At 39.8% G+C, this 22,466-nt stretch overlaps 1 protein-coding gene across 1 annotated transcript in view; it reads right to left on the bottom strand.

Moving 5' to 3' along the window:
- The window catches only part of WDR26 (WD repeat domain 26), a 28,124-nt gene extending 6,000 nt beyond the window's left edge, over positions 1 to 22,124 (bottom strand). Inside the window, exons 1-10 of the mRNA XM_050893029.1 lie at positions 21,708 to 22,124; positions 20,020 to 20,119; positions 19,831 to 19,887; positions 13,221 to 13,357; positions 12,521 to 12,618; positions 11,543 to 11,699; positions 6,668 to 6,806; positions 2,453 to 2,593; positions 981 to 1,100; positions 100 to 245 (exon numbers count right to left, since the gene is read on the bottom strand). Of these exons, the coding sequence (XP_050748986.1) occupies positions 100 to 245; positions 981 to 1,100; positions 2,453 to 2,593; positions 6,668 to 6,806; positions 11,543 to 11,699; positions 12,521 to 12,618; positions 13,221 to 13,357; positions 19,831 to 19,887; positions 20,020 to 20,119; positions 21,708 to 22,060 (1,448 nt within the window). The 5' untranslated portion in view covers positions 22,061 to 22,124. The remainder of the gene's footprint in view (positions 1 to 99; positions 246 to 980; positions 1,101 to 2,452; positions 2,594 to 6,667; positions 6,807 to 11,542; positions 11,700 to 12,520; positions 12,619 to 13,220; positions 13,358 to 19,830; positions 19,888 to 20,019; positions 20,120 to 21,707) is intronic.
- Positions 22,125 to 22,466: the final 342 nt, after the last annotated feature.

The following is a 22,466-nucleotide window of genomic DNA, read 5'->3' as shown; positions in this document are numbered from 1 at the left end:
ACATTTTAAAAACTTATTTCCCATCCTGCCCCACAAACCCTTCCTCAATCTTCTGACACTAAGAACCAGGAATTCAAAACCAAAGAAAGAGGTAGTTACATGTTCCTGTCTGTAAGATCCTCAAAGTTATAACCCCGAATTCGCTGGTGTGTGTCCGATGCTAGAACAGTTTTCCCATCACTCAAGCACCAAAGGCATTGCACTCTCACCCCTTCCCAGGAGTCAAGGAGATTACCATCTAAATCCTGATCAGAAGAGGGGAAGAAAAAAAAAAGTTAAAAGAAATTGAACTGTTAGTCTCAGATTTCTGAGGATTTGTGACACAAGTATCTTTTTCACCTTCTGTTCAGACAATTGCTACAGAAAGCAATCTCACCCTTAACCAAGGGCTTTTGTAGGTATCTGTCCTGGAGAGCCAAGAATCCCTTTTGTCACTTATTTTCTTGTGCATGACGTGCAATCTACGTCACGTCACAGTGCTCACCTTTGCAGTGAGTGAGGTTTGCATACTGCGCTATTATTCTGGGCACCAGTTAAGATGACAAATAACCAAGAATAGGGTGAGACTGTGGACCACCACTCAAAATCAACACTAGTCAAGTAATGAGGGTTTCAAGTTTCTGTTCACGCTAAGCGAAGACAGCATGCAAAAACTAAGACAGACATAGTCAAAATTCTGTGGAATAAACAACATTTGTGGACAAAGGCATTACTTTTTATTAGTGTATTTTCTAGAGCAGCTAAGAAAAAAATTCCTAGCTCACAAATCCTCCTTTAGGCAGACAAAAGATGCTTGAACCCTTCTGCTACATACAGAAGTGCTGCTGAAATACTAGCATTAACGTATTGCTTCTTTGAATTACAAAGGATCAGAAGTGTACACACACAAAAAAGCTGAAAACACATGAACCTCAGATTTGATCATGACAAAACTTTCATTTCTTGCTTTGTTTTCAATGGGATAGACCCAGAGAACTTACACACTGATAGAACTGTCCACGCTGACCTCCTGTTACAAAACGCTTCCCATCAGGATTCCAGGCCACGCTTGTTAAACTGTCTTCATGAGATTGGCTCATCTTTGTCCTCAGCTCCCCAGTCTGGAAAATAAACAAAGGCAGCAAGGCCTTATACCAGAACCCTTTCCCAAAAAGGGATCGATAATTTTATCTGACATGCATAGTATTTGGAAGTGCATGTATTTCAACACGTTTATTAAAAAGCAACACAAACCTATGAATAATGCAATAAAAAGGTAGAACTACTTCAGCATCTCCAGTGACCCTGGACTTGATTTAGGACACTTTCTTTTGTCCCTCAAATCAAGAGGGATGGACCAGTCGGTGTGTCAGACAACTGGAAGATTATGAGTCGAGAGAGGAATTAAAAGAAGTTGGAAGAACACGTAAGAGAGAGAGAAGCAATATGAAATTAAAAAAAACAAACATGGAAAGCCAGGAGGCCAGAGGAAACTAGAAGAAAATAGAGATGACAAAATACAATTCAGTAAGAAGTTGGGAGTATTAGAGTATTTAGAATTTTTTGCTCCCTGAGCTGGAGCTCTCCATGCCAAAATTTAGCTTTCATCTCTAGCTTATAATGCTACTGTTTCACAAGACAGAGTACCAATGAGTGGCTTACCATTGCCAAAAGAGTAAGGGCTTCTCTATTCCCTTGTGCCAGCTCTAGTGCTCTTCACTGAGCCAATTTAGTCAATTAAACAGAAGAAAAAGTATTCCAAGTGTGAAAAAAGTGAACATTTTACTAACATTTAACTATATTAGTTCAGAGTCCAAGGCAGCACAAGAAAGACTATACAGCCCACAACTGAGGCAGGGGAAGCTTTTTAATCAACTCAAGTGCCCATAAAAATCAACAGAAAAGCATTTTCAAATTCATGGAGGAAATGGCAAAATGCCCTAGTGTCTGACTGAAAGATGAAGTTCTGAAATCATAAATTTAAGCCTCTGTGGATCTTCCACTAACATCACTGGGAGGGTCACACAAAGTAAAAATAGCTTGTCTCTCTCACTTTTGCTACTTGTTAAAATCTTCAATGAGCAATTGCCCCCCTTAGACAGTAATTCTGCCCTCTGTTGCTCTGATTAATTTACTGTTCTTCTCTTCAGTAGCTCTCTAAGGTCCTATGGATTTATGCCATCCCTTCTCAGAATGATCAGTAACCAGATACACTAGAATTGCTGCACAGTCCCAGGCACTTAGACGCGAACTCTAATTTCGGTTCTGTACAAACTGAGTACAGAATTTGTAGGCTGCCATAGTAATTTTTTCAAATTGAGGAGGGGTGGGGAGATCACTGTCTCTTCTTTACACTCACACCTTTGCACAAGTTTGTAGAAATGACTTCTTTCACGCTTAACGTATTTAGATATTAAAACAAGCAGTAGGCTGACCACAAAGTTTTTTTTTTTTACTCTCAGTCACCACTTACTTGTACATTCCAGAGCCAAAGCTCAGAACAATCATCTGGGCCACAGGCAACAAGATAGTTGTCATCTGGACTCCAAGCAATATAAGAGACACCATACGCATGACCTTCTAACGTCTTAAGTAGTTTTAGCTGGTGAGTATCCTGAAACAGAGAGATTCTGTTGAGACAATGCAAATGAACTCCTACTACATTTCACATATACGGCGTGTCCAAGTACAGCACGGCAAGTTTGCTTTATGCAACTTGGCACCTGCATTTTACAAGACATATGAATAGGTTCTTACTGGAAAAGCAGTTGCTACTTTACAGAGTAGGACCATAAAATGAAAGCTTCTAAGTTTCAATGTGCAAAACAAGAACACTTGTAGGTATTTTTGTTCTAATATTCCATGATTCTGAATGTGGAACTCAAAAATACCACTGCGTACAGAGTTGTACATTACATTACACTTGCTTTAGTACAGAAGATTTCTGTAGTGTCAAGTCTCTCTACATCTACTGGAATACAAAAGTACTATTATCCACATTTTACAGAATTAAGTTACTTTCTTAAAGGTAAAGGCATGCTGGAAGCCTGTTATGGTTAAACAGAGAACCAAAACCTTCATGTACGCTGAGAAGGGAAAACCTCCAAGTGCCAATGTTTTAATAAACTTGAGTGTGTCTTGTGTGCACTGCTCCAGAAAGAAGTTTTACAGAAAGATAATTTTAAAAGCTTCCTTGAGAGGTGTTCTTATTTCAGAAGTGTTGCCTACAGCAAGCTGTTGCATCTTTTCTGCCAAATTTAGCGAATGAAGCATACTTCGCTCACACAGAGTATCTTGTATCACCTTTATGCTACAACTGTTCTACTGCTCTTGTCAGAGGAACTTGACTTTCAAGCAGCTTATCAAAATAAATAGTACAGCTAGATACTGTGAAACAACCACACACTGGCTTCCTAAATACAGAAACATGCTTCAATACAGTATTAGTGCTGACTCTTGACAACAACATGCATATACAGAAAGTAGAACCTAGCTTGTTAAACTGTTGACAATATTTTTTGCGAAGCCTCTTGGAAAAGGGCAAGTGGATTTTCCTCCCCCTCCCCCCTGCAGGGGGGATGTTTATACCTCCTACTTCTCTTCAAAAAGAGTGACTCATTTGAAACCTAGCTTGATTTCTCAAATTGTCCCTTCTCCTTTTGTTTTAGTATTAATCAGCAGAACACCTCTTGATTCTAAAGAGAGAGAACATGGTCAACAGAGGAAGAGTGAGATCCTGGGATCAGCTGCAAGGGAGTCGGTGAGACTCAGCCAGCCTGCAGCTTTGATAGTTCTGCTGGCTAGAAAAACTAAATTCTTCAGAAGAAAGTGGGCTAAGAATAATCTTCAAAGCACAGAGAAAGAGGGGCAAACGAGTGGACCCCCTCGAGGCCCCTTCTCCATTCTAATTATTATTCCTGGTCTGCATTAGACACTGCTGTGTCTGTAGCTAAACTGATCTGCAAAGAAACTGAGTCATGTCTGACATCATCTCACATCCTGGAACTTGCCTGCAACTGACGTATTTCTTTTTACATCAGAATTGAAGTAGCCTGTCACTTCCGCATCACATTTGAGACTCACGAGGAGCAAGATACATCGGATATTCCTCTTCTAATGACAGGACTTTGTGGCTGTTACTATCTCTCATACTTCTCTCCAAATACAGCAAAACTGCTATACCATGTTTTGCTCTAAAACAGCAGTCAATGGTATTTCAGGAAAACATCCCCAAATTTAGTCAATCTGCTTGCCACCCACCACTGAAAAATCTCAGCACTTCTATCCTTCACATATAGCTTCCCAGATTTTTGTTATGTAGAAGAAACAACTATTCAGGTATCAACTTAAGCCTGCAGTAGTTGAGCTCCTTGGCTGCAAAGCCAAAAACCTGTCAACAGTTTTTAGAAAGTGCAGGAAAAAAAAAGAAGGTTTCTGTAAGGAACAAGTTAAAGGAGAGCTCTATCAACGAAGATGCATGCCAGACAAGGTTATGCCCCTACTGTGCTTATCCTTTGTGCTCTAGAGATTCTGCCACACTTAGTAACAGTCAAATAATGCATTCCACACACACAAACCTAGTTCACTCAAGACTATTTAATGCTGCTGAGCCTGCATTAGAACTTTGAAATGAACAAATGAAAATGAAAACAGAACCACGGGTTAAAGACAGCTTAGACATGTAGCTGGGTCTTAGAAAAGAAATAAATTCATGGTATGAAATGAAAACACATGGAAGCAGTGTCATTACACTTCAAGAAGGGTGATGAAGAAAAGGGAGAAGCGAAGGATTCTCACCCACATGAAGTGTGTGGAAAAAGAAATACTGTTCCTTTAAAACAGTGTTCTCCCATCACTTGCCCAGAGTTGGATGGATGTTTCCCTGTAGTTTATATATACAGATCAGAATAATTCTAAATACCTGAAGCCTTGAAAATCTGATTAAACTTATGGTTCAAAAGACATCGTCAACAGCTACAGGAAATGTGAGAAGCATGCTCTGGCAAATATGAAAATGAACCATTGGAGTTATGTGGCTTAGTGTTATTTAGGCATCCACCTCCTTAAAAAAAAATAAATTGAAACCCTTTCAAAGTACTCTAATACAGAAGAGAAAACTCCACAAAGCTGCTTTCCCACTAACTATTTATTAGAGATTTTGTTCCTTTAGCAACCCTTGCCCAAAAGGGTTGGTCTAAAACACTCACAAAACATTTATTTGCCTTGAGTAACCAGATAACAATTCACTATAAAATGTGCTAACCAAGATGTTGGGTATTAAAACCCATCAATATAAAAGGAAGACATGCCTCTACAATCCAGTGACAAGTCAACAGCAAAAACATTTGATCCTTAATTTACTTAGAATTACTCTGTTAAAAAAAAAAGACAACAAAAACAAAAAATACAGATAATTTCCTAACTAAATAACAGAAGTCAGCTTATGCTGCTATGCATCTCTTGACCCAGAGCACACTGGCTCCAGTAACAAACAAACCACAACAGTTCTATGCCTGAAAAATCCATAGCACTTGCTGTTAGTTCAGGGACTATATAACAACTATGCACATGGAACAGGGTTTTAAGTTCTCCTATCTTTGTAAGACAAAAAAGGACTCAAATTATATGGCTTCCTAACCTGTAGTGGAAGAAAAGGATTAAGTTCAGCTCTCAAATCCTACTGAAAGCCAGTATGGAACTGCAAAAACCTTTCAACTTCTGCTTAGCATACCAGTTTGCAGTTGTGTGGTTAAGAAACTGTAAGATTCTTATTTCTGATAGTGTTCTACAAGCATTAACAACTTCAAATATTGTGTGCATGTTCAAGTTCATTCACAGTTTTCAATTGTTTGAAATATACGGACACACTTGTATGTCACTTCTACAGTCAATTAAAACAGACTTAGATTCACCACTCAATCTTTTTATTTACATAAGAATAGATACAGGTAGGAAAGGTAAATCTTCTAGCTGTAGGATATTTCATATAAGAGAAACAGTGCCACATATTAGTATCAAAACCTAAAACCGCAGTCTGTAAGAAAATGGCTGGGTATACTTCCATGTGTCAGTGGACTCTGACAAGTGTTTGAATCTTCATCTCAAACCAAGGCAAATCTTACAACAGCAACTAGCATGAAGTGGTATACTGATACAACTTCAGTTTAGCACATACCATTTTATTACTCAGAAATAAAGTAATAAATGGTGAAATGGATAGAGTATTTAAATCCAAGTGCACTACTAGTAACAAGATAACAGAAAGAGGTTAGTCACATACATAGATCAGAAGTACTCTTAGTAAGAGTGATTTAGAAGAAACATTCCTCGCTGCCATGCTCCTTCCACTCTCACCCAATGCTTCTCAAGGCCTTCAAGCTGAGAAGCTCCCCTGGAGGGCACCTGCAGGCTCTACCCCGTGGTACTGGTTAGGGGCACACAAAGCTCCTGCCCCAAAGCAGCCAACAGTTCAAGCCTTGCGCTCAGGCATCAGGTTTTCAAGTGTCCTCCTTCACTAACTTACACTGACCGTGATCTTCAGCCTTTTACATCCCAGAGACATATCCTAGTGGGCAGGCTACAGTACATGTTAGCCTGTCCTACAAAAAAATCAAATCACCCTAGCAAGAGAAAACTGAGAGGGAAGGGAAAGACAAGTTATACACATTTTAACACATTGCACACTTACTGGATCAACCTGCCATATAATAACAGTTGTGTCCTTAGATCCTGTTGCTAGTTTAGTGCCATCATTGGAGAATTTACAGAACCACACTTCATTACAGTGCTCCGTTAGTATCTGCTGTGTATAGCATGGGAACTGTTTCCTGGGAAAAGAAAGGGATGTATTCGCAGATTAATAAGAAAGCAGTAAGAGATTTTTTTAAATCAAGCTAGTAAAAACTAAAACAAAAACTTATTTAAATGCAAGACCAAACAACTTAGAAAATTCCTCTATTAACAGCTGTTTCAAATAAGTACAGAATGAAGTGTCTTATCTGGTAAAAAGCTCACGCCACCAAGTGATCATAACTAACTGTAAGAACGTAGAACTATTCTTATTCCACTCACATAGTTTGTTATGCTTTCATATAACTTGGAATAAAACTGACCTCATTAGGAGTGTAACAGCTTATTACTATACACTTCTATAATGTATAGAAAATACCAGTCCAACCCTCTTTGAACCCTATGTGCAATGTTTTATTTACATGTGAGATTTTTCTAAGTATCTAACTCACTTAGCTGTATCTTGCCAAATCTTTAAAGTGATTCTTACATAAAAGTTGAGTAAAAGAATAGTCTTATTTCTTTTTCTTGAATGCGATCTTGCAATAAGTTGGATGTTCCTTTGCCTTCATTTTGTGCCATTTTTCACTTTCTTTGCAGAGTACCACATACAATATCTAAGCATAACTAACATGATACCATTATGAGCTTTCAGCTTGAACTGTTTTCCTTCACAAAATCTACATTCTTTTGTAAAACATTAAGTGTTTATCAAACAAAATCTTATATGATAAACTACTGAAGAAAAGTCAAACATTCCCCTAGAGCTAATATTTAATACTCTAGTTATACACTGAAGAAAAGCTAACAGTCAAAACATTAAGTTAGGTGAGAACTGGAAACAAGTTTTATTTTATTTACAGCTTGCCTACTGTATAAGAATTTGAGAGCTAAGATAAAATAAATGTAGGCTTTTACAGCAGATGTCTGCTTTTATAAGTAATACCGCAATGACTACAAGTTCATTGTTCAGATGCACTAAAAGGTAGTCTCTAACCATGGACATTTTTTCTTGAGCTGCAGGGATCCTGACGTGGTTTAGTCTTATGTTGAGTTTTTACGGCGCCCAGTGCAACAGGGCAACACAACTCTAATAGGACACAATGGTACTAATGTAACGACAACAGTCTCCGTGAATGTACAGTTGTACTTACCACTGGAGATAAACTGGCCTAAAAAACCCAAACAACTTGCTTCCTTTACATTTGTGTTTAAAAACACAGTTTGGTGGTAGCCAGGCTGACAGACACCTGAAAAACTACTTCTTACCAGAAGCTAGAAAGAGTTCTGCTTAATACAGTGTCTGTACCCTCTCAGGCCATTTTCTTTTACTAGAAGATGCTTCCTGGTCCATGCTTAAAGACTATCGAGCAGCACTAAACAAGCATACAGTCCCTCATTTCCTGTCTTATGGTAGAGGAGGATAAACAAAACATACATATACATATCTTTAGTTGGCTTCCTTGGGTACATCTACTTACTCGTTTATAGAGAAACACAAGTCTGTTCTGCTCCTGCTTTAAGCTGACCAGGAGCTGTCTAGTTGCCACTGGAACACTGAGCCCAAGGTAAAAAGCCCCACCCATGAAAGAAGACTGTTTTCCTTGAAGTCTAGAGGGAAGTAGGCAAGCCCTTACACAGATATATGCACCTACAGGAAGAGTGTTTCATTATTATTTAGCCATATTGTAATAAGTTAATGTTTTTCCTCAGAGCAGTAGATCACGCTAGAAGGTGAAAGAGTCTTTATCCATAACTCACACAAAGTACAAGGGGCACACTGTGTCCCAGGACAGCCTTTTCAGCATATTTCATTTAAAAAAATACTCCATAGAACAACAGCTCTTGTATTTTAAAGCTTAAGAAAAGCAGCCAAGGTTTTGTAGACAAGAAAAGCAAGTAGTATAATGCTGGAGTACACAATTTTCATAGTAAGGGGGCCTTCAGGTTCCTAAAAAGGGTAACAGGCACAGTTGATATAGCTGCTGTAGACACATCCCAATATTGAATTGTGCTATTCACAATCCAGTCAGATCAGAGCACTCTCACAAAAAGTTCTCTTCACTTAACTAATGAAACATACAATCCAGCAAGTCTGACTTCACAGATAGCAAACCATACATTAAATAACCCTTCTGCAGAAGGAAACAGCAACAGTCTCGAAACAGGAAACGAAAACCAGCTGTCTAACAGTTTCTGGTTTTGGTAATTAGATATTATTGTAGCTCAAAGGGGTTTTTTGGGTTTGTTTTTTTTTTTTTTGAAGGGTTTCATTACAAATTGTTCTGTTCAGCACAACACACTTGAATCATGTTGTTCACATACTGAAATAAAGTATCTAATAAAGTTATCTGTTGTTGTATTTACAGAAGTTCAAAATTCTGAATGAAACACCAGACAGCTACTTTTTTATTCCTTGTACATACAATGGAAGATTTATTCCTCAACTGCCACAATGGTTCTTTTTCAGAAATGCTACATTAAGCTAGTACCTAGAAAGCAGCAGCATTTACCTCTCATTTGGGCTTCACTGTCTGTTTGTAAACTCGGACTAAAGTTTATTTACATGAAAGCAAGACAGAAGAATTCCAGGGGGGAAAAACCCCAAACAAAACACCCAACTAGTCTGAAGGCTCTCAAAACCAAAAATGACCACCCCCAAGAGCATCAATTCTCTATTATCAAAATCTCAGGCACAGTAAGATGAAATCCCTCACGTTCACTCCCAGCAGTTTCTCCTTCTTATCTCCCACTTATGAAGTGATTAAGTTTTAGTTAAACATTTTACCTATTAGTGCAATTCAAGCATGCTTGATCAAAATATTGCCAGAAGTCCAAAACAGATTAGTTCCAAGTAAAAAAGGGAAAGTTGTCAGTGTTCTATCATTTAAGTAGTACAGACCTTAAATTGTCTAAGCTATTAGACTACTGTTACTTCTGTCAGTTTAATCAAAATCTGGCTTCCACTGTCTTTAACTCACCTCATTATGCCCAAGCATGGCAGCATGTACAGCGCACCACATACTGATTTCAGACCCCTGCAATAGGTAGGTACAATAGGTTGAGTTGAGGACAGAATGGAAGCCCTTATTTTGAAGTGGGTTTGTTTTTTTTTTTTTTGAATTAAAGTAGTCATGAGTATCTATGTATGTATACATACCAAATATGCAAGCTTAGGAAGTACCACATTAAGTGAACAACAACAACAAAAAAAACAACCCACCAAACTATGGCCAAACTTTTATGTCAGCAAATAGATTCAGATGGGTGAAATTCAAGTCCAGATTTGTTGCATATAGTATCTCTTACATCTGGCCCTACCTAGTCCGACTTCAGTAAACCATGCCCTTTACAGTTGGCTTGAATGCTCTTCGGTGTTTGATTAATCACATCAAACCCCCTACAGAACATCCAATGTTATTTATGGACTTGTGTAAAGACTAAAATTAAATCTCTTTCCGTTAGTCTGATTTTAAGACTCACTTCTGAAGTAGGGAAGCCACAATTCCAGTATCTGATCATTTCCAATAGCTCTTAAAATGGGAAAGGGTCAAATGTCCATGCACACACAAAACTGCTGAAACTATGTGATGTAGCAAAATTGCAAGCTGGACAGTAGTCTAAAGAAGTTACTTGAATACATGAAGTGCCAAAGATATTAATTTTAAAACCTTAAGATGGCTACAGTGAAGTACTATGGAAGTCTGCATCTTTAAAAACAGATTCCAAGTAACCCAAGAACATAAGTCAAAGCAGCTGAGTTCAGGAAGTTTCTATAAGCAAGTTTATCAGTACTTAATTAACTTCCTCAGATGAGCTAACCTTAACATGAAAAGAATTCCCCTGTAAGCCCAAGTGTTAGCCTGTTAAATGAACAAACATATAAGGGTATCATATACAGCCCTTACTTTCTAGATGTCCTAGCCCTCATTCCCTTATTACACCATACACAGCAGTTTTCCATAAAAGCTACACCAAGTTTTTAGGGCCTTAGCTGAGTTTTGCTGGATGAGGAAGAACCACTCAAGTCCGCCATTTGTTAAAAACAAACATCTTCCTGCTTCATGTCTACTAGAGTACGGCATTTTGAAGATTCAGAAGCAGCACCAGTTTTCTTAAAGAGTGATCCAGATAGTCTTAAGAGCTAATACATAGGTATAAGAGACGTTCAATTCTTACTACCTTACAGATCTGAGAAAATAGTTCTTTGCATCATTCATTATATATTATGTAAAACAGAAGTGTCTATTGCACATTTCTACTCTGTTTTAACCTTTGTGTCTAAAAGCACCTCACTGTCCACTATTAAAAGTTGAAGCTGGAAGTTGACTTCATGAAGTATGCTTCAGTAGGCTTTCTGCATTCCAGTAAGCTTGAAGACAGAGTCTGGATAAGTAACATACTAGTGATTCTCCAGTGAAAAAACACAGTAATCACATGTTGATGAATAAACAGACTGGCTGTCCAAAATTACAAGAAACAAGTGGCTAAGGATTAGCCTAGTAATATATTCCATTCATACCCATCCGATTAAAATTTTAAAGCTTCAGTCTGACCCCATTACCCCATATCCAGCTACCAAAGTATCTTACACACACCTTCTCTACTCCCCCCCATTACTCATTTAATGAGAACTGTCTTTTCCCAGTCAATTCCTGTTAAACCAACTCAGAATAGTTTTCATGTTCCTTTTAACAGTAGGTACAATTAGATTATTTTAAAAGACAAAGAAAAGATATTGTTGCCCATCTTAAAAGTCGCAAGGGTTTCTTACCTACTACAAACATGATCTATTAGCAGCGAGACAGAATCTAGATTACTATCTAGTTTTGTATTATGATATAGGCACCGGTCCCGTTGTAGTTCCACAGCCTGACGTAGCAGGTTCTGTAAACGCCTTGGAGGAAGCATCACTGATGGGGGCAGGTACGCTTTAAAAGAGTTATTAAGAAAAAACAAAAAAGATATATCAAAACCAAGTTACAAGTAAAAGCATATTTTGATTTGAGTGTTTTTGGAAGAGACCTTAGTAAATAAAGTTTAAAAGCTACAGGAAAAGAGTGCACACAGCCTGTCACATTTACAGCTATACATCTGGAATTAGAAACATGAACTGGAAAGCAGAGCTGTATGCAAGGTATTTGTAGTTATAGTATATGTAGTCCTTGCCAACAAGCACCATTTACACAAGCTAACTCAAACCCCAGTATTTAACAAAATCTGTAAAATTATAAAACAGTATCAGCTGTGTTCATTTAAGGAATTGTCTATTAACACTATCAAAGTAAAGAATACCATGGGGTTTACAACTCTGATACATAGTATTACACCAGCCACAAGAAAGAGAGAGGAGAAACCATAATTCAGAGCAAAGTCTGAGACCACTATCAACCAGTACTAGTATCACTAGTGGTTATAGGCCACACTTAGTTTCAACCTCAGTATAGCTGGCATTTACAAAACACTCCCCCCTCCTCCGAACCGCACATTTAATCACCAAGTTATACTATTACTGCATGCAGCAGAGCTAAGAAGTAAGAGCTCCTATTACAAATAGTTTATCAGAGACAGCAAAAGGTTAGATACAGAAGACTAAAGGGTAAAGGCACCTAAAGGCATCCCCACTAACCAAGAAATACAACAATCACCACCAGCAAATGCAGTTAAAGTCAATTCCCTGGGATATGTCATTATGTAAGATGTACCGGATTTACAGAGGTGGGAATAAATGCTAAACACTAGAACATCTTACTCTGGAGTTTGTCCAAAAGTTTAGATCTGGAAGCTGTTCCTTTCCCTTCCCACTCTGCTTTTGCACGCAAGTCTTCTGCATGGCTACACATCAGATACCTGTTTAAAAAAAGTGCACACACACCGACAAAGTCTTTCTGGAATCATTCTTTTCACTTTTAAGCATGATTATACCATAACATTCTTAATGAACTGGGAACAGGCGACTTAAGCTTGAGACTGATAGGAAAAAAGGCAGGGAACTATTCCACACAAACACGCATCTTCTTCAGATCAGACATCTACAAATTGGCAATACAAAAACAAAACAGACAGATTTTAGGGAAGGCAGAAATGTCTTATTTTCATCTAAGAACAAACCAGATTATATTCACCTACTTATTCAGTTATAAGATAACAGGCTAGTAATTCTCAAGATTAGATGACCATACATATGTATGTATTAATTTGGGTTCTAGTACTGTAAAAGTAAATCATAATCAGGTTGTTTTCAAGCATCTGAAACAGAAAAACATCTGAAAGAGACCACTGTCTACTGAATAGTCATCTTTGCTCACCATTTTAGCATATCACACTACAGCTTATTAATCAACAGGATAACAGCTTTAATACTGTTTGAGTTTTTAGAATGTCAGCTATCAAAAGCTATAGAATTCCTTAGAAAATTCCACTGAAAGAGCTCTCAAAGTCCAAACACTTACCCACTGAGGACATGAATGCGTTCTGTATTATATTTCAGAGGCGTCAGTTCACAGCGTAGAACTTGAAGTGCCTCCAGGACCTTGCCATCCTCCAGGTATTCCAGGTACTTCTGCTGCAGCAGCAAAAACTTCATCCTCTGACATGACAGAAAGCAGCAGTCAGGGGAAAAAGGTTGACTGAAGTTTCAGAAAACGTTTGAGCCTAAACAGAACAGTAGAAACCATTCTACTATGCCCTTCAGAAATACAGCTATATGTAATGTTTCATTACTCAATTTCTTTTTGCTGGGTTTTCAACAACATTGCAGCAATTAAGTTATCCATGAATTTCCTTCCTGCCTTATGGGGCTCCAAGTATCTTCCTACCTCATTTCTCAGATCCCCCCTTCAACTTGTCTCATATTCATACTCACTCCCTTTTCACTCACCATTCTTCAAACCCTGAATTAGACAGGCTTCCCAATCTTACATTCCATCAAGAAAAGCGCCCAAAAGCAGCTAGTCACATATTTAAGACTGCATGACAGCACAGAAGACAACAGGCCAACTCAACAAGTTCTCATACTGCTTACATAGGAGCTGACATGGATTGTTTGCATAGCTGCATAACATATAGCAATAACAAATTGACACTGCCTAAGGTTTTGTTTTGTAGTCTCATGTTAAGTTGTTTTCCTTGGGTGTTGTATCATTTTTCAGGATTACAGAAAAAATATAGTTTCCTATATTTAGGAATCACTTCTCAGAAGTAATCACTGCTATTTCATAGTGTTCCTTTCATCTTGTACAGTTTTTGGTTGTTTTCTTTTAAAAAAATAATCAAGCCTGCTATTCTAACAACAAATGTCTGTGGACAAAAAAAGAAAATCAGGCATTCATTTACTATATTCAAAAACCTGAAGTCCTAGAAATTTCTAACACCGATTTAGCAGAAACACAGTTTGGTTGTTACATTTGCTTTTCTAATGAATACACCACCAGTTCAATCACCAGTTTCCTTTGCTTTGTCAGACCTCAGGCACCTCACTATTTTCATGCTCATATTTGGTCACTGTTTACTTAGTTTCAAACACACTACTAGCCTCCTTAAGTAGAGGGATAATCAAGAAGTTTAAGATGCTCCTGTCCCAGTAAAGCTTACATGAAAGTTTAAGGCTTACTGTATGTAAAATCCAAAGTTAAAACATAAAGTAGTTTCAGCTTCCAGAGATGTTCAGCTCTTCAAAAGAATAAAGTTTCCACATACAGTGCTATTAACTTACCACAGCTTTGTGAAGCATAAAACATTACATGGTAAAGATGATTTATGTTCAAACATATCTGTAGTACTCTATTGTCCTGTACGTGACAGGCAAACCCATATTACATTCCCTATCCAGCTCTTTAGTTTATTTGAATTTGGAATTGTTAGAACATCACTGTACAGTTTTTCCAGGTGAGACAACATTTTTTGGTGTTCTGACATGTAGAAAACCAAAAGAAAGATATCCCAATTACTTACAACCTCAGTGGTTAGTTCCATGCACTAGGCCAGCAGACCTCATGCTGTTTGCTTATATATTAGCAGCAGGAGGGATAAGAGCTTCCTCTCCCAGCTATGCACGTGCTCACAAGGATGCATGGAGATGCTCAGGTAGTAGTCACATACCATATTTCACTCCTCTTGGTCATCTCACACTGATGATCACCACCAGATAGAAAAATAGTCTGATATTTCCAGTTTGTAATAAAAACTATAATCCCTCTAACTCTTCCTTCTCCATTTACTGCATATAATAATTTATTGAATTTATATCATCTTTCCCTTTAATGTAATAACCGTATCTGTATCTAATTACTCTTTCTCTTTCCCTACTTTCATTTCTTTAGGGGAAAAAGTAAAAAGAGCAGAAAACCCTAAAAAACAGTTTTTGTAACGCCAGTCCCAACAATTCCATGGAAGCATTACAGGAACACTACCATGCAGAACGCTGCTGCCAACTTATCCAAAGAGGTATAACTTCAGTTTTGAGTTAGAAAGTATAGTTTCAAAAAAAAAGTCACAGTGCCACGTGTGACTTTGGCCTATTAGGAATATAAAAGCCTCCAGAACAACATAGTACTGTACACTTCACGCAGGAGTCTACTGTTAACATAATGGAGAATTAGAATAAAAGATAAGCAGTTTTAAATTGTAACTTATCTATAGCAAAAGGCAGGGACTGGAGTAAACTGTTGATAGAGAAATTAAATTGATTTTCTAAGCTATTTTGATAACTGCTCCAAAACTTGCCCTACAGCACACTCAAACAATGGCATGAATACAGCCTCCTTAAGGCAAAAGTCACAGTCCAGTGACATCACATTTCAAGTCATTTTTTATATCAGGACACTCACAGCCTCCTACTACTTATGTTTGTGCAACTATTGACTTCGCTGACAAATAGATTTCACTGAACAACAGAATTTTGTCTTCATTTTCTCTCAACTCCTTATATGCCCTACTAATAGTACTGCTCCCTCCTAATAGTACTGCTAATTACTTCCAATACCACCTTCTCATGGTAGACAAGACCATTTTGAGTACACCTTCTCTTCTAGAGCCCAAACAACCTCTTCTAGAAGGAAAGAGAACTGTTTATAATATTGGCAACTATAAAGTAAAAGCATAAACCCCACTATTTAAGTAGAATGGAATGAGTATAAAACTAATCTGACACAATGCACTCAAGAACAGCTTACTCATTCTCCATATTCTTTAGCTGCCTTCCAATGAAGGGAAATAAAAGTTACCATAATCCAAATCATACCATGTACAACGTAATAGAAGTGCCTGGGATTTGTTATCATCTCAGCTTTTGCAATGGAAATTCAACATCATTACACTCTTTACAGTTGAACAATTTAAATCCAGACACCACCATTGCGTAGCTTATAGCAAAGATTCTTCACCCTGTAGGACCCATGGAAGAGTCCAATACAACAGCTTCAGCACCGCAGTCTGGATGATTTTGTTCAGTTATCACTACCTCATCCTGTCTTTCAACTCTATAGAGAGGATGAGGATAAAGTGCACTGATTTGTTGTTTCTAGAAGCTATTATTTAAGTTTAAGTTGAACCTCTGATCACCCTGGGGCAAAACTAAGACAGTTAATAGATTTACGGGGGGGGGTTGTTTGTTTTAATGTATGTACTATTAGCATTTTGCTTTCTTCAAACTACAGCCTTCGATTACTAACATGAATGTTTAGTACTTTAATTCTTCATTGTCCTAATTGTTAGTAGGAAAGCCCCTTGCAGAATCTTAAATTCTAAGAAGTTTTGCATTCACCATGATTCACCAGCACTAAGTAACTGAAGGTGAAAGCCTCAGCAATGCAACTGTGAAAATAATAGGACAAGCATCCTACCACAGTCAAGAAACTGGGCCATTTTGATCACTGGTTACAGTAGTAAATCTTCAGAAGTTTAAAGAGTAAAATGCATAATAACCTAATTTTAGAATTAGATTTATGGTGTTATTTTTGACCTGCATATCTTAACAAGCTCCACAACAGTTTTATTACTTTACTAAGAGTTCAAAATAAATAAGTAAACACTGCTGAAACAACTCTTCTTTGAAATGAAGGTAACTAAAAGACATGCTGAAATTATCAGCTGATGTTTCAAAACATAGACTCAACGCAGTAGCTATCTGCTTATAGCCTGCAGAACTAAGACGCCAATTTTCATTATTCTGTAGTCCTTATTACTTTGATATTCTTGCAACACACTGATAAAAGCACTTCAAAACCATCCAAAACTTAAATGTAAGATTTGATATGTAAAGGGCAGAAAATATTCTGGCCTATAGAATTTAACAAGGCTTCAACCATACCAAATCCTGTCACTTAAAGAGCAATTAATTCCAATAGGAAACTGCCCTTAATGCTGGTAGCAAGAGGGACACCATACAGGCAGGTGGAGCACCTTGCTCAAATGACAAGATATAAATTACTTGAACTGGGGGAAAGCCCCATTTAAGTAAATGAAAATAAAAAGTAAAGAGGACAATTTGAAAGTATATTCTAGATGACTATAGAGGAATAATCTCCAAATTTCTTCCTAGGTTCAATTAGTTACCCAAGATAGATGCCATAATATGCTTGAGTAGCCCTAAAGTAAGCAAAACCTCAGGCTGGCTTGAAGCTGATATTTTCTAAGTGTTACTCAAGGAAAAATAACATGCTTGAATCAACTATAAAGTTTTCCTACAGATTGTCTCAAGACAGCTGTATCTTATACACTGGAAAAGTAAACATGACTAATCACACACTATATAGCACTCAGTTGTGTTGACACAAATAGAAATAGCAGACTGTCATCCCCTCCCCCCAACATATCAACACACAGCATCAAAGGTTTACAAATTGAGATCAGCCATTTCACATTTAGTGTTTTCACCTGTAGAACTTACAGCACTTTGGAGAAATAAGGAAATTAAAACAGGAGCAGAATTTTCAAAATACATACGTATCCCCTTCACTGACCAGACATTTCAAAAGCAGCTATGTATCCTGGTTATTTTGTCCAGGTGATATTAACTATAAAGAAAAAAAAAACAAAACCACCAACCAAAACAAACCACCAAACACACACACACCCCCCCTACTTTGTTAAATACTCTGTGTCATCTAAACTTTTAGGTACCCATTCTTCTTGTACGCATACATTTTTGAAACATCTAGTCACACAGTATGAGTCACAGGTCAGGAGTCAGGAAACACAAAATCTAATTTTATGTTTTTAAAGAGTTACCTGCAGCAGCATTTTGTTTGGACTTTCTCTAATCAAGACAGTTATCATCTTCGTTAGCTCTGACTTTGCTGCAGCTGGGATTACCTACAGAGCATAAAGCATCCCTCCTTACCTGTAATGATCTTTCCCTAGTTTTCCGGGTGCTGACTATACTAATATCCACCCATAATCTCAACCACGTACAAAAAAGCCAGGCGGGGAGGAAGGTGGAGACAGTGCGTACGCGATGGAACACACATGAGCTCAACTTATCCTTGCAAATCAGTATTGTCTTACTAACACAAACATGTAAGACATTTAATACTGTTATCTGTTTTAATTATATGGAGTTTATATAAAGGAGAACAACTTTAAAAAGAAAATAGTTAATATTTGGTTCAGGTAAAGTTCAGTCTAAACCAGGTATTTTTATTGCACCAAGTTTTATTCAAGCAGTTAGACATCAACGTTAAAGAAGAGCATGCTTTCAGAGCCCTCCAAAACAAACAGAAAATGTCCCCTTTTTCCTCAAATTAAGTTCTCCAAAAAGCAGAATGCTGATACTCAGTTAAACCTCCTGACTCCCAGACATGTAAAACACTTTAATACAACAGAGAAACTTGATAACTTCAGAAGTTAAGAAACATGAGAAAATCTGCTTCAAATGACCATTCATATTCACATACAGCGGTTTCATACTTTCAGTCTCCACAAACTATTGAAAGCTGCATGCAATATTCTAAACTATTTGAACAGTTAATCTTACATATATCAAGTCTTTAAGAGAAAGCAAACTACTAGTCTAATTAAGAGGTGCTAAGCTTTGACCAAATTAATAGAACAGAATGTAAACTTCTCTCAAGTACCCTCTGATGTTTTGTTAAACATCTGTTTTTCTTACTTCACTTCCTGTTCTCTCTTTCTCTCCCTCCCCCACCAGACAGGAAATTGTCTTGACAACAAATGAATCAGCTAGAAGTGGAGCTAAGCAGCCATCAGCTGATTCTTCATTGTTTACAGTCACAGACACTTCAAAAAGCCTTGCTACTATTTTCTTTCTAAGTGACCGTAGTCGTTCTAACTTCATTTCGTTAAAATAAACGTTTAAACACAACAGAACAAGCTGTTTGAAGAGCTCAGTAATGATTTTCATCTTGCGATAGAAAAATCAAACCAAGAAACACTTTCCTCAAAGTAACTGAAATCATAACACATATTGTAATTGTCAAGTCACAGGATCTACCAACCTTTTATTTCTAGGTTCACCTTTAAAAAAAAAGCCAGCCAAAGAGAAAAAGCTCTAAATAAAATCCCAAACAGCAATACAAATGCATTTGCTCTTTAGAAGCCATCTGGAAAAGCAACAGTATTGTTCATGGTCTATAGCAGCCTCTATATTCTTGTAATGTGCTATTACAATGCCAACTCCACATTAGTATTACTGCATTTTATTTCTAAACTTCTCTTCCCTCAAGAAGGCCTAACTCCCATCAACACAGAGATTTTGAATACTAATTTCAAGCTTGAAATACTTCTCAACATAGGCAGTTTCAGCAGAAACTGACCTATTTTAGGACTGTTACAAGATTTATATTTTATCAGTTATGTTTAACAAAGTTCAAACATTCAGTACACCAAGTATTAGCCTCAATACTTTTGGGCTTCCTACCTCACATTCTACAAAAGAATAAAAGACGTTCAGATTAGTATGACGTTTAAGATAGCATGCAAGCCACTTAAAGTAAACAAAAAAAGAAAACAAGAACTATGGACAACCAAATCCATAGTGAAAGATTACACCACTACAATTAGTCCAACTATACAGCTCTGAAAGAGTTCAAGTGTGCCTCTTACCACAATTGCATGCGGAGAATGCACTAAGGCCTTAAGTTCATTCAGGTCGTTCTCAGCCTGCAGAAATCGGCATAAGAAAAAAAAACAAAACAACAAAAAAAAGTATATAAGGAGGGTGGATTTTGAATTCTCTCACAGATACTATAAATTTAAACAGTGGTTAATACAGTCCTATAAGCCCTACGTTACCTTATCCCATTCTCCTTCCATGACATGATTGCGGAATTTGGTAGCAGAAGGATGTTCTAAACGACATCCTGACTCTTGCATGAGAAGATCAACAGTCTGGCTGCAGGAGAGATACAGTGTAAAAAAACCCGACCAGTTTTACCCTCACAAATATACCGCCTGCTATGATAACAGTTAACCATATTTAAAAGTAACTTTAATAAAGTAAGAATACTATGATCAGATTCAGGTGCTTGTCCAAAAAGACTATCTCAGTTGCCTGAGACATGTAAACAGCTACCTATATCTAAAGCAAGTTGTCAATGAGCTTGAAAGCTTCGCTGAAGTACCATAACGTATGTGACTTACCAGCCACCACAGCCATCCCTGCACAGAAGATAAACTTCATGAAGGAAGATACAGACTGGAAAGCTGTTAGCTACTGGCTACTATCCCCTGTCCCCTCCCCTCCCCCCCCCCCAAAGAACATGGAGAGCTACTACATCTGCAACAGGCCTAACTTTTTGTTCTTCATCACGTATTAAAAGACTGGCTCCTTAAAATAAAATAAACAAACTCACGAACCTGTAGCCCTCCCCCTTTTACACTAAAAATAGCTTATTTACTGTGGTGTCGTCTATGAACAGTCACGAGTTGTCTGCTGCTGTAAACTTGCCTCTTGTGTCAGAGGCAATTTATTTTATGTGCTAAGTTCTTTATAATTGACCCATTCCACAGTGTTTTGAAGACTTCTTTTGTGGTAGCTATGTGAAGACTTTATGGGACTTCTCTAGCCTCCTTCCAAAATTATGACGTGTTGGCTTTAGCTTTACTCACAAAGTAGGTGTTGTGATTACATTCTTAGACTTCCCCTACTCCACTGGGAAATTGTTTTCCCTATTCTGATTTTAAGAAAGAGCAAACATACTTGTTTCCAGTCTACAGATAAGATTATTATCAAAAACAAGTGTCCAGCACAAATCTGTAGAGACCTTCACCATTTACAGGGACGAAGGCTTTCAGAGTGAAACCAAACAGCCTATTTAAGTGGCAGTTTAGTTTGTACCCGCTTCCTCCAAGCTGACAAGCCAAATCTTGGAGCTCATCTGCAAAGAGCCACCCCCCACGCCCAGCTGCGGGCTCCATTATGTTTACCAGATAACTTCTCCCCCACTAACACATTTGTATTGATCTACCCTTATCGGTGTGCAACCCGACTTCCATATTGCCATCCCTGGCAGAGGAAGCTCCCGGCCTGTCCCTTCGCAGACACCGAGCTGACCGGCACAGGCTTGGAAAACACATCTCCGGCTCCATTTTTTTTTTTTGCGAGCAGGCCTGCCCCACTGCTCTACCTCGCACCCAGGCACTGGTCTGTCCGCGTTGGGGACTACCAGGCTGCGACAGGGCGGTTTTTGCCGCCACCACCACCCCCTCCACAGGTCCCCCGCCCCAGCTCCCCGCTTCGGGCTGCCCATCCTCCGCGGGGACCACCGGCCTCCTGCGACCCCGCGCCGGACCCTGGCCGCCCCCTCCCCGCGGACGGAGAGGAGGACGGCGGGGCATGTGTGCGGGGCTTCCCCCGGCCCCACGGAGGCCCTTCGGTCAGGGCGCCCCGGCCGGCGCGGGGAGGGAAGGAGCCCCCCCCCCCACCCCCGCTCCCCCTCGCCCACCGCGGCCTCCCCGCCTCCGCGGCCGCGGCCACTTACTTGAGGCCCAGGCCGTGGAGGTGCTGCCCGATCAGCCGGATCACGTCCTCGTCGGACTGCGAGAGCCGCTTCTTCTTCTTCAGGGCGCTGCCGCCGCTGCCGCCCCCCAGCTCCGCGGCGGCCGGGCCGGGGCCCCCGGCGGCGGGCACCCCGTTGTTGACGCTGAGGCCGCCGGGGCTGCCGCCGCCGCTGTTGGCCGAGGGCAGCAGCCCGTTGGCGTGGGCCAGCTGGTCGCCGGCGGCCGTGCCAGCCGAGGCCTCGCCGTTCTGGGCGCCCAGGCAGCCCAGCTCCGGGCCCGCCGGCCCCTGCGGCGGCTGCTGCTGCTGGCCCCCTCCTGCCCCGTTGGCCTGCATGGCGCTGCCGACGCCGCTGCTGCTGCTGCTGCCTCTGAGCGGGGCGGCGGCGGGGGCGAGCCCGGCGGGGAGCGAGGGGGACTGGGACGAGGTGAGGCCTGCTCTGCCCGCGGAAGCCCCGGGCTCTCCTGCTCCCTCCACCGCCGCCGCCGGGGAGGCCCGGGCTTTCTTCCGCGGGGGCGGGGAGGCTCCGCCGGTGTCCGAGTCGGAGGAGGAGGAAGCGGAGGCCAGAGTTTCCTCGCCGAGAGCGGCCGTGGTGGGAAGCCGGGGGGGCGAGGAGGGGGAGGCGGCGGGGGTGAGGGGAGGCGGAGCGGGGCCCTGTACCCCCCGGGGGTCCCGGAGGCAGCGCCGCCGCCCGCTCGGGGCTCCCTCTGGCGATGGCGGCGGCCGCCGCTGCCCTGAGCCC

Source organism: Gymnogyps californianus, chromosome 3, assembly GCF_018139145.2.
Source record: "Gymnogyps californianus isolate 813 chromosome 3, ASM1813914v2, whole genome shotgun sequence".
Taxonomy (NCBI): Eukaryota; Metazoa; Chordata; class Aves; order Accipitriformes; family Cathartidae; genus Gymnogyps; species Gymnogyps californianus.
This window is presented reverse-complemented; position numbering and strand designations above follow the sequence as displayed.